General features: G+C 55.8%; 1 protein-coding gene across 1 annotated transcript in view; it reads right to left on the reverse strand.

The window, feature by feature from the left end:
* Window positions 1-2,404: 2,404 nt before the first annotated feature.
* The window catches only part of GMDS (GDP-mannose 4,6-dehydratase), a 399,795-nt gene continuing 388,018 nt past the window's right edge, over window positions 2,405-14,181 (reverse strand). Inside the window, exons 10-11 of the mRNA XM_024766398.1 lie at window positions 2,896-2,964; window positions 2,405-2,710 (exon numbers count right to left, since the gene is read on the reverse strand). Coding sequence (XP_024622166.1) covers window positions 2,648-2,710; window positions 2,896-2,964 — 132 coding nt within the window. The 3' untranslated portion in view covers window positions 2,405-2,647. The remainder of the gene's footprint in view (window positions 2,711-2,895; window positions 2,965-14,181) is intronic.

Consider the following 14,181-nt stretch of genomic DNA (forward strand, 5'->3'; position numbering starts at 1 on the left):
CGAAATTTTGAGGTGTTGCCTCCTGCAATGAGCTTTAATAACGAAGGTCTCATTCCCCAGCAGCCGACCGACCAACCAACCAACCAGCCGGCGTTTCGAAGCATTTTGGGGGTTGGTGTTGGTACAGGCGATTAAGGGAGACTGAGAGGAACCTGCAGCAGTGTCTGTACTGGCTTCCTGGCGCAGTCACAGACCTGGAATCCAGTTTCCGAAGGTGCCGTCTTGCGTGGAGTTTACCCTCAAAGCACTTTAGCCCTTCCCTCAAAGGTTGGCAGCCAGTGCTGCCCATGTTCGCCCCTGCAAGCTGTAGAGGTGTGTCAGGTTTTCAGGGCTGGGCCCCAGTCCCTCCTCCAACAGAGGCAGCGCACACAGCCCACCGCCGCCCGCCAGGCAGGTGTGACACAGGCTGCGGCCCCCGCCGCCCAGGTACCCACGCGCCATGCTGCTCACGTAGGGCACGGGCGTGGGGCCTCACGGCTTTGCTCTCATATTTGAGTGTAAAGTTTCACTTTCTTAGCTTGTACTTATAAAAAAAGGTGGAAGATATTTTATCACATCTAAAACGAACAAAGCTGGCAGAGCAGGGAAAAAGGGCAAAATAAGTTCGCTGAAATTGAAGTGAGATTTAAGGTAGAAGAAACACTTTAGTAAGAATTGTCTTCAAGGATGTCCAAATGAAATTCACAGCCCAGAAAGCAAGCAGAGAAATAAGCAAATCTGTTCTCTTTTCCTCCTTTTAAGCACACACACTGGGAGGCCAGGAAGCCAAATTACCCCTCACCCACCATCGGAGGTGCAGGAATAGAGAAGGTTGCAACCAAAAATACTTCTTGTGTCCTTCAGACCGGCTGCTCCAGGCCATTCTGAGAATAATTTAACACCAAGGCACCACTGGAGCCCCATTAACCCCCTGCCTGGACCCTCTCCAGCCCTCACTGAGGAGCCTTTGGGTGACAAGCCACGGAGCACCGGAGCCCGGGTGTGGGACGAAGTTGGGGGCTCAGGGGGGTCAGAGGAAGAGGAGGAGGGGTGCCTTCCATCGGGTCAGGGCTAAGGGGAATGTGAGTGTGTTTATTTGTGAGCCTTGTGTGTTTGTGACGGCGGGCTTGCGTTGTGTCTCCAGGTGTCTGTGAGTGACGCTGTGTAAGATGGCGTGCTTGTAGGTGTGTATTTGTATTTGTAAGTGTTTGCATGTATGTGAAGCTGTGTGTGATTGTGTGTATGTGAGTGTGTGTGTGCCCACCAGCCCCCAGCCCTGGAGGCCCCGCCTTCCAGGGACCATCTGTTTCCAATTAGCAGCATCACGATTGGGAGAAGGCCCGACCTGGGGCAGCTCCCGAGCCCCGGGTGGGCCAGCTCAGGCCCCCAGTTCGGCTCCATCGGAGCCCAGGCCGCCCCGGCCAGTGTGCTTGCACAGCAACTGGGGCAGCCACACACAGAGCCCTCTTTCCTGCCACCGGCCGCTGGAGCCTGGGTCCCCCCAGATCACAGACCTGCCCGCGAAGACATTCAGAAATAGTTCAGCTGTACTCACACAGGCATGTGCAAAGGCTGGAATTCCATTCGCTGTGGAGTTCTATTTTATTTTCCTTGGAGGGGGAGTGAGGGGGAGAGGAGTCCTGACCTAATTTGTTCTGGGGCGAAATATGGCATTTCACGCAGAGGTTTCCACCTGTACACAAACCCTTGCCTAATGCTGGTGGATTCCACACGCGTGTGTCCACCTGCCTGAACCTGCACAGATATGCCCTACACGGCTCGGGAGCACACGCGGTTAAAGCCAGGCCCCCAGATGCTGCTCTCAACGAAACCGGATTTCTAATTAACCTGGTGCAGTTCGTGTGCTATCTAGCATGTATTAGGCACTTAATATAAACGGGTTGAATGACTAAATCAAAATTAGATTTAAGAAGTGATCTACTACTGAGAAGAGGTTGGAAATAAGTAGTGTGTGTAAGATTCTAGACCACAAGCAAAGGCATGGGCTCAGAGACCTCTGGGTGACCCAGGGGCCTGGCATGGAATGTTCCAGCAATATTTGCCCTCCTTCAAGTTTCTTCTTCTAACCACCTTTCCCTGTTTCTCAAGACTTCTTTTGAGATGGCGGGAGCCCCCTGGGTTCTAACTATAGTCGCAGAGACCAGAGCTGGTGTGAACGCCGCCTTTCTGCAGGACCTGGGCTTCCAGATCGGCTGCATAGAGCGGCTTACCGTGACCAGGTGGGGAAAGCAAGGTCCGGGGCAGAGGCTCGGGAGGACGCTCCGTCCGGCCAGGCCGGGCTCAGGCCAGGCCGCAGCTCTCTCAGAAGGAAGCTATTTCGCCCCAAGGCAGGGACTGGGGTATTTTGGTTCTGGGGTCCTCATAATGCTGCTTTTGTAACTTGGAGACAATATGCACAAGGACTGTGTTGATGCAGGTTAAGAAAGGATATTTTTAATAAGAAAAGAAAAAAAACCACCTGAAAGCCCCACAATTTCAGTTGTCCAGCGACATAATTTCAAGTCAAGTGAGTATGTGATTAAAACGTCTTGATTACCAAAACGGGTCAGAGGAGGCCTGGACAGAAGTCGAGTGCCCGCCGCCGGAGCCCATCCCGGCTGCTGCAAACTTCGGCGGCCCGGGCGCGGGCGCGGGCACCGCTGGGCGCTCAGGCGTTGGGGTTGGTACTCATGAGCTCCACGTCGGCGTCCACCATCTCCCTCACCAGCTCCTGCGGGGAGGACGCGAGCGCTGGTGAGACGGGAGCGTCTGGCCCCCTCCCGGGGCGCCCCCTCCACCGCGGCGCCTGCAGCGGCCGGCGCACCCTCCCCGGCCCTCCTCGCCCTCCTGCCCGGGGCGCTTCCCCACCGCGTCCCCTCCCCGGCCCGGACCGGAGCGGCCGGGAGACGCACTCACATCAAAGGCGACCCGGGGCTTCCAGCTGAGCTTCTGCTTGGCTTTGGTGCAGTCTCCCTGCAGAAAGTCCTGCGGGGTGGGGACGGAGCACACGGGCGGGCGGTCGGCGGCGGGGAACAGGCTCCCAGCGGCCCCTCCTTGCTGACCAGGCGCTGCCAGCCCTCGGCTGTCTGCTTCGTCCGTTCTCTCCCTTCCTCAGAAATGCTGATCTGGACCCCGTCACCCCACCCCCCGCGAAGGAGCGGCCCCCGCACTCGCACTCGGGGCTCCTCTGCCCCCGCAGCCCCTGCCCCGCCGCCCGGCTCCGACGGCGGGGCCCATGTGCTCACTCGTGAGTTTCTCATCCCAGCTGACAGGACCTTATCAAAATATAAAAACACATAAAAAAGGACGAGATGACTCAAGTAGTAGCCGCTAGGCCTCCCAGCGCAGGGAGGGAGCTGCAAACCGCCAAGGCCTCCCGGTTTCCCTCCATTGAAGAGACTTCCTGGGAAGGAAACCAGAAGAGCGTCAAGTATTGCCGCATCCCAGCCCTGCTGCTGGAACAGGTCCTGAGGACGCACGGATGCGAGCAAGAGGGATGAGAATTTCAAGATGATTCCAAACAGAAAGGGAGAAGCGAAGGAGGAAGGAAAGAAAGAGAAAGGAAAGAAAAAGACTTTGAAATAGACCATGTTGAGGCGAAGATGAACAGTTAGCCCCTCCAGATGCAAACGTGTTCCTCCAGCGGTACACGAGACAGGAGCCCTCAAACGGAGGCCAGTGAAGGCTGCCTGGACACAGGCAGGACCCTGCACACCACACATACCCCAGGAAGACGCTATCTCAGCCACACGGAACATTGAAGAACAGCCTAAAAACCACGGCAACAAGGAAAGTAACACACTCAAGCTGTAACTGAAGGCTTCTGCCCCACGTCCTCCCCAGGCTCCCGGAAGGTGGACTGAGGTGGCAAAGGCGCAGGGGCGGGCAGGACCCACTCTGCCCACCCGGCCCCGGCCCAGCCCCCGGCTCACGTCCGCTAAGGCGTCTGGATCCACTTCTGCACCGTTTGCCTGAAATCTGCTCCAACACGGCCCATCCAGCTGCTCTCCTCCACCACCCAGCCTCACACTTTAGGCTGGAGTAAATCAAGTTCCCAAAGGCACTGCGTTTTGCTGAAGGGCTGGCTTCCTCTCCAGCATTAATAACAGTCAAACAAGTTACTTCTGCTGGCCTTAGAAATCCATATGCAGAGGCTTCAGGAAGAGTAAGATGCAAATATTACTAATCGGTTGACCACAGTGCTACCTGGAGCTGGAAATACAAGTGGAAAAACAAATGAATTTAGTTCTCTCTCCTTTCCCTAAATAAACTTGTGCAGACTTCAATGATACCTCTGTTCAACTCTGAGAGTCACACAAAGATATGCATTCTTTTTCCCCAGAGGGAGCTGTGAAACGTGGCACGAGGAAGCAACAGGGCCCCTCAGTTCCACAGCGGTCACGGTCACGGTCACGGCTGGAAGGAGCAGGGCCGCTGTTCCCTTCCCACACCTGCCGTGAGGTCACCGGTTCTGCAGAGGGTGTGAGCCGGGCTCTAAACTCCTGGTTAGCAGAACCCGAAGAACCGGTGCCATTTCAAATGGCCTCAGCAGGCTTGGAAAGGGTGCTTTGCATTGTAACTTGGTTTCCTGTATTTTTCTACAAGCAGTTCTTAATCTAAAAACAAGTAGGGAACTATAATTAAGGAAGAAGAAAAATGGCTTTCAAAAGCTTAGAAACAGACATTGCTACTATGCAAGGATTTCATTGAAACCAGAGATGCACCAGTGAAGCCTCCCAGTGCAGTCCCAAGCACAACTCCTATATCCCAGCTGAGCAGCTACCTTTCACCCTCTACCGAGGCTCTGTCTCCCTCAAATTTGATTACACCGAGAGAGCTTGTGAAGGAAAAGGATGAGGTTCCATTAAAACGAAACGGTGGCTCTGGACGCCAGCTGCTCCAAGCTGACATCCAGCCCAGCCCCTGGGCTTGTGCCCCAATCCACGTGTAGGAAAGATGAAGGACGTCCCAGCTTGTTTTACCCGTAACCCCTCCCGAAGGGCTTTCGTATTTCTCCCCAGTGTGTCCTTTAGGGAAACGGTTTGGGATGCAGCAGTGGAGGTGCACGTGGCTGGCCTGCGGGGGAAGGAGGCCAGGAGCTGTGCTTCCTGTCACTCTTCACAAACCCTCTCCACTAGGGTGTGATCAGCTCCAAGGACGGGCGAGGAAGACGTTCATCTGTTTTGTTCTTTTCTTCTCTTCTGACCGTTCAGTTCCTTCTTTATTTATAGGCTTAAAGCCTCGGTATGACAACAGGGGCCAAAGCTGAATGAAAGTGATGATTTTATGTACAGTTTCCCAAACGCACGTCGTGCACTGGGTGGTCTGGACCTTTCCTTTAAAAGAGAGACGAGAAAGCCCTGGGGCAAATATGAAGCATTTCTACGTGAAGGTGACGTTTCCCAGAGATGACTCTGGCTCCTGGTGTCCTCCCCATTTCCACAGGTGTTCCTTAGGTGAGTTTCACCCTGTGATTTATTCTTGTCAGATTCGATTAGGGTTAGCTGAGCATTTTACAGCAGCAAAGCAGCACGAGCGGGGAAGACGTGTGTGTCCAGACGCCCTGGCCCTTCATGGTCCGAGGGCTCCAGGGCGCCTGCTGACTCGGGTGGCCTTTAGGGCTTGCCCAGCCAGGAGCCCTGAAGCCCGGGTGCCGGGGGTCAGGGTGGCAACCCCCGCAGGTAGGAAGGCGTGTTTTGCTGCAGTAATTTTTCCGGCTTTCCCGGCTTCCGTTCTTGTTATAGTGAAGTGATAAAGGGCCAGACCAGGTCCTGGAAAAGTCATTGGGCCAGTTCCTGCGCCCACAGTAGTTAACGCAAAACCCAGGGAAGCAGGGCCCATGCTGTGTCACTGTCCTACACGCTCGCTACAGTCTTCTGGGCACCGTTTCATCCTCATCAGGATAACAGCACACCTTTAACACACCGGCTTGGATCTCCTGCCTCCCCCAATCTTACTTTCCTTTGGTCATTATTTAGCGCGTTAAATTCCTTTGATACTCAGCCACTTTCCTGAAAATCACTGTGGTGAAAGCTGTTAAGCAGATTCTATCACATTTCTTTTCAAAATTCATAGTCTCATTTCTTTTTCTCACTCTTTCACTGAGGTTACATTAGGAAATATTTAATTTTTTTTTGTTGTTTTTTTGCCACGCTGCACGGCTTACAGAATCTTAGTTCCCTGGCCAGGGATTGAACCCTCACCCTCGGCAATGAAAGTGCGGAGTCCTAACCACTGGACCGCCAGAGAATTCCCAGGAAAATGTTAATACTGATATTAACACTAATATTAATTTCAAGTGATGTGTAAGTCTCGCAAAGGGCATCTGTTCAGGTGGAGAAACATTCTGGGAGCGTGAGCCCTTTTGGCAGGACGTTGCTACACTTCTGAAGCGCAGATACTGAAAGATCTGGACTCATGTGACGTCAATAAGGAGAAGGGCACAGACGCCCTGCTTGATTCAAGGCTTTAAGGCTCGGATCGTGAGCGCTGCTGTGTGCTCATCGCTCTCCTCCCACTTCTCTTAAAAAAGCCAAATTGAGGAATAGCTGAGCTTCCAAGGGAATAAAGGAATGCCAGTGAATTTGGTTCCTGATGTCACTTGATGCTAACGCCTTCCTCTTGGGGGAAATGCTCCTTTTTAGAAAGACGGAACTGCTAACAACAGCACAGTCGATGGGAAAACCTGTAAAGCTGCACGGACCGTCCCAGTCACGGGTGGAGATGCGCAGCTGACGGTCGGTAAGAACGGGAAAAAACAAAGTCTGGATGTTCCCCCAGAAAGTCTGCAGTAGAGTCTGTCTCTGTCGGGCAGGTTAAACTCTTCATGTTCACATTGATGTCCTTTGACTGAAACCTTCCCAAAGAGGCAGCGAGCCCAGAGCAGTGCGCCCCGCGGCAGCCTGAGTCAGGGCGCCCGGCACGGCCCCTCCCCTCGCCTGTGCACATCAGCACCAGGGAAGCTGAAGTCCGGCCTCTCGTCTAATGACAGGGGCGATAAGAGACAAGAAGAAAACGGCCGTCTGGTCTGCTCAGGAAGCGGCCTCAGAGGGGCTGTCTGTCAGCGGGGCTGCCGTCGGGGAGAACAATGCTGGGCTCTCCCTCGGGGAAATGCAGTCCGTCAGCACCGGCTCCACTGGCCACAGACCGTGGAGATAAAGTGGCAGAGGGACCGGAGTAAGCAGCCCGTGCCCGGAGGCCGGGATGCGGGCAGAACAGGCGCACTGTGCCCCGGATGCCGGCACCTCTGCCAGTGGCCTCGCGACGTGCTGTCCTGACCCCGGGGGGTGGAGGTGCCCGAAGGGATCTCCAGGACGCCTCCCCGCCCCACCGCCCCCGTCCCCACTGATCCCACGTTTCTGGGCTGGGGACCACTCACTTCCAATTGGTAGAATTCGTCATTTCGAACCAGCTGCTACTAAGAGCTACCAAACCAAAGGGGGAGAAACAATCCGCCTCCGAGCGTGCCCCAGACACGGATGAAGTCTCTCCGGCACAGCAGAGCTTTCTGAAAAAGTGAGTGAGAACACTGTCTTCCTTAGGTGTCCACTTGGAAATCTGTAAATAAAGCCTATGGTGGTTAAAAAAAAAAAGGGTTCACTTTATAAAGGGAGAACCCAATTAACGGCATTTATAGTGCAGCCTACATAGAGATGCATCTTTTTTCATTTGTATTTCGAAAGTATGATTAGCAGAAAAGGACAAACGTAGTTAGGGAAAAGGGAAGAAATACAGACACACAATTATACAGGGAAATACAGGATGAAACACACCAAGTTCCTTTTAAATAGAGCTTTAAAAATATCCTGGAGAAAGTCCTTTCAGGCAGACGTGCTCGGGAGGAGTGGAGATGAAGACAGGGCGCGCTCCCGCATGGAGCGGGCACGTGCCCCACACCCAGGCCGGCTTCTGTCCCTGGCCGTCAGCCCCAGGCTCCCGTCCCCGTTCCCGGGGCAGAGAAGCAGGCCCCGGGGACGCCCCAGCCTCTGTACCGGCCAGCCCCTGGGCCTCCGGGGCCTGTCCGGCTCACCCAGGCTCAGCCTGAGTGGACTGGGCGGAGGAAAGTGTTTCTCGAAGCTGCCCCAGGAGGTCTGGGGGCTGTGGATGCACAGGTGGGTGCGTCATGGGTTGCACTAAATAAAGTAAGCCAATAAGGCTCCGGGGTGCAGCCTCGCAGCACACATCCTTCCGAGGTTCCACCTTCCTGCATCTGGCCTGCATGTGTAGCAACTGCAGAGCTTTCTCTGTTCGCTTTATTCCCTGGTCTGCGGGGCTCATGGGAGCATCGGCCCAGGGGAAGCTCGATTAAGTCCTGTAACTTCTCTGTTCGCTTTATTCCCTGGTCTGTGGGGCTCCTGGGAGCATCGGCCCAGGGGAAGCTCGATTAAGTCCTGTAACTTCTCTGTTCGCTTTACTCCCTGATCTGCGGGGCTCATGGGAGCATCGGCCCAGGGGAAGCTTGAGTAAGTCCTGTAACTGGAGCCTCCCGATTCTGATTCCTTCCCTGATGGTCACTCTGACCGGCTGATGCGGGGCTGACTTGCAGTGGCAACGCAGGGCCGGTTAATGAAAGGGAGATAAGATTGTTGGCGACCTCAGCATCCCAGGCTTCAAAGCCAGCACCGTCTTTGTCGGAAATTACTGGTTACTGTTAATAACTCGATCTAGGGTGTAAATATCACCCAGGCTAGTAGGAGGTGACACAAACCCCGCGGAAAGGAGATAAAGCGCCTTTAAGTGGACCGATTAAAGAGGGTTGTCACACAGTTGGCTGGCGGCTCTCTGGAGCACAAGGCCGGGCCGCTCTTCCTTTGCCACTTAGTACTTTCTACCCTCCAAGCACTGCACATACATCAACCCATTAAACCTCCAGACAATCAAAATGCAACTCAAGAGATCCTGTATCTGCTTCAGGTGGCCTCTTTCCTAGGGATGAAAGCACCTGTGGGGCGAAGGCGCAGCTCCGTGTTCACTCACCTATAGCCTGACGCCCCCTCACCCGGGGGGCCGACTCAGGCCACCCGTGACCGCCACACGCACGAGGGGAAGGCGATTTCCTTTCTAGCTGTTCGATTACTCGGCCCCTTAGAAATCTGCCCACACCCTCACCCCTGCCTTTGAACATCAGTACCAAAGAGTACTGTAAGTAATATGGATGCTTCTACGACCCGGATGGGATATTTTTTCCTTTGGGGTTTTTCTCAGCTTGTATAGTACATCAGGTTACTCAAACTCAAGAAACCTCACTTCAATAATCAATCCATCCATCCATCCAACCATCTTTCCTCCCTCCCTTCCTTTTCCCCAACCAAAGCAGCGGTCATTCAAACATACATTCCCTCAGTAACAACTTTTTTTTTTTTTTTGCGGTACGCGGGCCTCTCACTGCCGTGGCCTCTCCCGTTGCGGAGCACAGGCTCCGGACGCGCAGGCTCAGCGGCCATGGCTCACGGGCCCAGCCGCTCCGCGGCATGTGGGATCCTCCCGGACCGGGGCACGAACCCGCGTCGCCTGCATCGGCAGGTGGATTCTCAACCACTGCGCCACCAGGGAAGCCCCCCTCAGTAACTTCTTAAGGCGTGCTAAGGCTAACCAGGCCACTGACAGCATCCAAATTCTTGCTCTTTGGTTGTTTCTCTGGGGAGTTTCGTATTTGAGGAAAAATTAAGACGACTGCTATGACGTTTGTTAGTAAGGTTTTTGAGAGACATGGGGAAAGATGAGTATGAAGACGGATCTTTAGGTTTCCTACAATTCTGTTTGTCCATTCATTTGGTTTCCTGTCAGTAGCGGGTTTACCAGGCTGTGGCGTAGCTACACTGCCCGGTCACCGGGTGTATTTGCTTTTCTATCTCTGTAAGAGAGACAGAATCCCATTCCCGAACACGGCTATAGAGATACTTAAATCAAACAACTTGACGAACGTCACAAAGCCATCTAGTGGCCGCGCGCTGGACCAGAAGCCAGCACTCACAACGCCCAGTAGGACAAGCCCTCCCCAGAAAGCAGTGTGACAACACGCTTTGTGGACATTCGAGTGGCGAAGAGGCCTCTGACGAACGAGGACTAAGCCAAGTGGAAACATCAACGCGTTCCAGTGCTGGGTGACACGACGGGCAGAGCAGAGGGACACTTACGGGCCAGCGTGCGTGAGGCTTCTAGACCCGGCAAGCTAACTGAAGGTGGGGGAAACGAGATTGTTGGTTACAAGCGAAAGGGGTCGACAAGGAAGGTGCTGCAGGACCCTGGGTGGGGGGGGCCTTACATGGAGGGTGTGTCCGGTACGTGAGGGTGTGCACTTGTCAAAGCGGGTTCAGATCTGCGCGTTTCACCACACACATTTTATCTCAATAACGGAAGCTCCTTAGACGCTGACAGCACAGACACCGCTGGGAGACCTGGCTTCATCTGGGGCTCAACCACTGAGCTGTGTGGCCTTGGGGGAGTTCTCAGTGCTTCTGAGCCTCAGGTTTTAGATCTGTGAAATGGGGAAACACGGCCCTCCAGGCAAGGTCGCTGTGAGGATTCATGGTTACACGTGGAAAGCAGCCGGCTCCATTTCTAGTTCATCGTGACAACAGGCTGGCTAGTGTTGCTTTTATCACCAAGGTGGAGGGAAAGCGATTCTTTTCATATCTTATGGTAACATCAAGGATGAAAATGTAATCTTCTAAAGTGGGCTGTCTTACAGTTTTTCTTTGATAGGGATGTCGCTTTTACCTCGCACCCTAACCTAACTTCTGTTTCTAGATCATCATTTTTTGAATAATGGTAACAGACTTGGTATTCTGTTTTTCCACAATTACTGTAATCATTTCACATGCTCTTGACTGTTGTCAAACCTTTACAGCCTTGGGCTCTGGGGAAGCAGCCCTGGACTAGACAAGGCCTTGTCATGAGCTTCTGTTTCAGCAGGAGGGACAGTGCAGAGGACAGGAGACGTGAACAAGCCCGTCTCAGCCACACGGAGCTCAGGGCAGAAAGCTGACAGAGAGGGAGCTTGAAAAACAGGGGCAGGCCCTTCTTGAAGCGGTGACGTTTATTTGACTGATGAGAAAAGGCGTCACGTGAAGCTTTGGAGTAGCAGGGTCTTTCGGGGATGGAGGGAAGGCCACTGAGTCTGGACAGGGTGACAAGGTGGTTGGAGCCCAGAGGAGCTTGGCGATCACACTGGCCCCCGGGGTATTTCCCATCACGGGACCCAGGACCTTGGCAGCAAAGCCACGTTGTCACACTTTATTCTGTAGTCACTGATGGTCCCTTAGAGCACCTGCAGCCCGTGGGCCACAGCTATAAACTGGCCACCTCAGCCTGACGTAGTTTGAAAGTCTGATTTTCTGACGCCAATGTAATTTTTGAAAGCAAGTGTGGGATTGACTTCTAGCTCCGTGTTTTACAAGGATGGGTGAGTTATTTTTGCCCGGAATGCTCCAACTCTCACACACAATCCCCTTCCCTCCTAAAGATCTGCCACTTCGTTGTGCTTGGGTCACTCAGCCTGGAAACATCTGGCCGCTCTTGAAGGGATGAGGTCTGGGCACCCGCCCTTGAGAGGCAGGACCGTGCCCAGCGGGCCTGCAGGACACAGTGCCCACGGGGCCTCCTGAGGCGGAGGGCAGGGCCTGGTGCTGCGCCAGCGCCTGCTGTGTGTGCAAGAAGGGCTGACCCTCTTCTGGTCCAGCAAGGACACCGCGGACCTCCTGAGGGCTGCCTGCCCGTCGTCTCCTCCTGCAAGAGTGGGTCCCTGCCGGTGTTGGGCGCAGCTCGAGCTCCCCTGCGGCCACGGCCCCTCTTCTGCCCCGTAAGGTCTCGAGAGGGTGGGACACAGCACCTAAACCTGCTTGAGTTTAATTTTTTTTTTATTTTACGAAATCCTGTGTGTGCGTGTGTGTGCGACACCTGCCGAGAAAGAACCTGCTTTACTTTTAAGATTTGTGGACCTTATCAGCCTCTGACTGAGTCCAGAGTCTGGCTTTGCTTGGAGCCCCGCGAGGCTTTGAGCACGGGCTCGGCTGGGTGTCTCCGACCTCACCGTGGCCGCCGAGCGAGGTGAGAGTGGCTGGAGACCAGGGGAGGCCAGGGGATGGTGGCCACGCAGGTGGCGGTGAACGGTGGCGGCCGGGACCAGGCGTAGTGGTGAGGACGCAGGAAGCGGGGCCCACTTTGGAGGAGGCAGAGGACTGGCCAGGGGACAGAGCTGTGGGAGAGCATTCACGGAGAACGCCGGGACTGGTGCCCCAGTGAGAACCTCTTCGCGGCGTTCGGAGACTCGTGGGAACTGAGCGGGGCCAGCAAAGTACAAGAGTCACATTTTATCATGACCTCTCGGCCGTTAGACGTTGTCCTCTTTTCAGGGAAACCTCTCGTTTTCATGATTATGAGACAGAGACCCTTCCAAAGGATTCCTTCTGTAGAATTACCTGTGGTCTCCTCTCTCATTCCGTGGACACACTGTCTTGTTTTGAATCTTGATTTGATGCCAAGCCTCTCAGTGGAGGAAGTCTGGTGAAGCCCGTGTGGGAGGGAGGCCCCTCAGCTCCATCCACGCCCCCACAGCGGGCAGCCTGGCCGTGCCTGACCAAGCAGGGAAAGGGTTAAGCCAGCCACGTCCACGGTGTCCTGCTGACACGACCCCTTCAGCCTGCGCCCGCTGCACAAGAAAGCACAGGGCCCTTTCACATGACATCAGAAAGGCCTGATTTATCGCCAGCCACCAAACAACTAGAAAATCATAACATCCTTTCAGGAAAATGCAGTGGAAAATAATCAGGCTGGCCTGATGGAAGCTTTGGAGGGGACTCCAAGTGCGAGAGGCCGCCCAGCAGCCCTTGGCAGGTGCTGTGCTTGTGGCCAGAGCGGCCGACGCCATGGAGGCTGGGGTCCGAGCTGTGCGCTGCCCATGACCGAGCGTGGCTTCCGTGTCCACAGACACAGCAAGAGCTCGGGTCACACTCTGCCAGCTCGGCTGAGGTGACAGTCCAGCGCGCGCGAAAGTCTGGAAATGACAGCTGCACGCAGACATGAGGAGTTACTGGCCACAGAAATGTAGGCACCACCCTGCGCCACGTGACACCCACCGGCTCCTTCCAAGGACGCTGCCCTTCATTCCGTGTCATGTTTGCAGACTGTGTGCCCGTCTAAGATCCGTCATCATCCTTAACAAACCAGGGGCCAAGAGACGACGCAGAGGAGACACTGGAAGCGCCCCGGGAAGTGCAGGGCTGGCCGCCTCCTGCCACCAGGAGCTGGTCCAGGGACGTCGCGCCTCCGAGCGGTGCCTTGTGCTCAGTGATTGGGTGAAAACACCGGGCAGGAGCGCGGCTTCTCCGACGGGCATGACGCGTCTGCAGACAAACACCGGAAAGGGGCCGAGGCCGACGAGAGCCTCAGGTGGTTCTAGGACTGGCGGCCACAGCAATTCCACACGGCCCGCTGGCACCAACAGGGGCCCACCTCGGCCAGGAGACGCCAACTCTGAAGGCCCCGGGCCTCTGGGGTGAGGGGGAACCCACAAGGCCAGTCTGGGGAGGAAGCTGGGCCGGAGCGCAGCCCTGGACTCGGTTCAGAGCGACTTTCACTTGCTTTTGCTGCTTCCCCTCAGGTGTGCAGCGTGGACTCTTTGCAGGATCACAGGCGCGCTGAGCAGATGCCCAGAGAAGGAGGCTGGGGCTCTGTGCGGCCCCGCGAAGGGGAGAGGCCCCGGGCGGGAGGTGCTCAGCCCAGGCCCCAAGCCTGCAGAGGGGCCTCTGGGCACCTGGGGCCGCCCTGGCCCGAGAGCCACCCACCCCGGCCCGAGCCCCCAGGGCCTGCAGCGAATGGGGGTGCCGTGGAGGTGGATGGGGCAGAGAAAGGCCAGCCAAAGCCGGCCCTGCGCCCAGTTCTGGGACCGGAGCCCCCCTCTGTGAAGGAGGCGGTGGTGGGACAGGAGTCTCAAGGCCCCGTCCGAGCCCCTGCTCACGCCCCAGGGACGGCCGGCGCCCACCCGGTACTACGGGCCACCCTGCCCCTCCTTGCTGCAGCTCTCCCTGTGAACGGTGGCCTCGGCGGAGCGCCGAGCTCTGCCCTGGAGTGGAGCCGCGCGAGGGGCAGGGGATGTGGCGTGAGGGCAGCGGCCCGGCCCCCGGCCCAGCGAGCTCCACCCAGGGGCCGCGCGCGCGGGCTGACCGCGCTGGGGCGGGAACCGGGCTCCAGAAGGCCCCCAGG

Source organism: Neophocaena asiaeorientalis, unplaced genomic scaffold, assembly GCF_003031525.2.
Source record: "Neophocaena asiaeorientalis asiaeorientalis breed wild unplaced genomic scaffold, Neophocaena_asiaeorientalis_V1.1 scaffold8, whole genome shotgun sequence".
NCBI classification, from domain to species: Eukaryota; Metazoa; Chordata; class Mammalia; order Artiodactyla; family Phocoenidae; genus Neophocaena; species Neophocaena asiaeorientalis.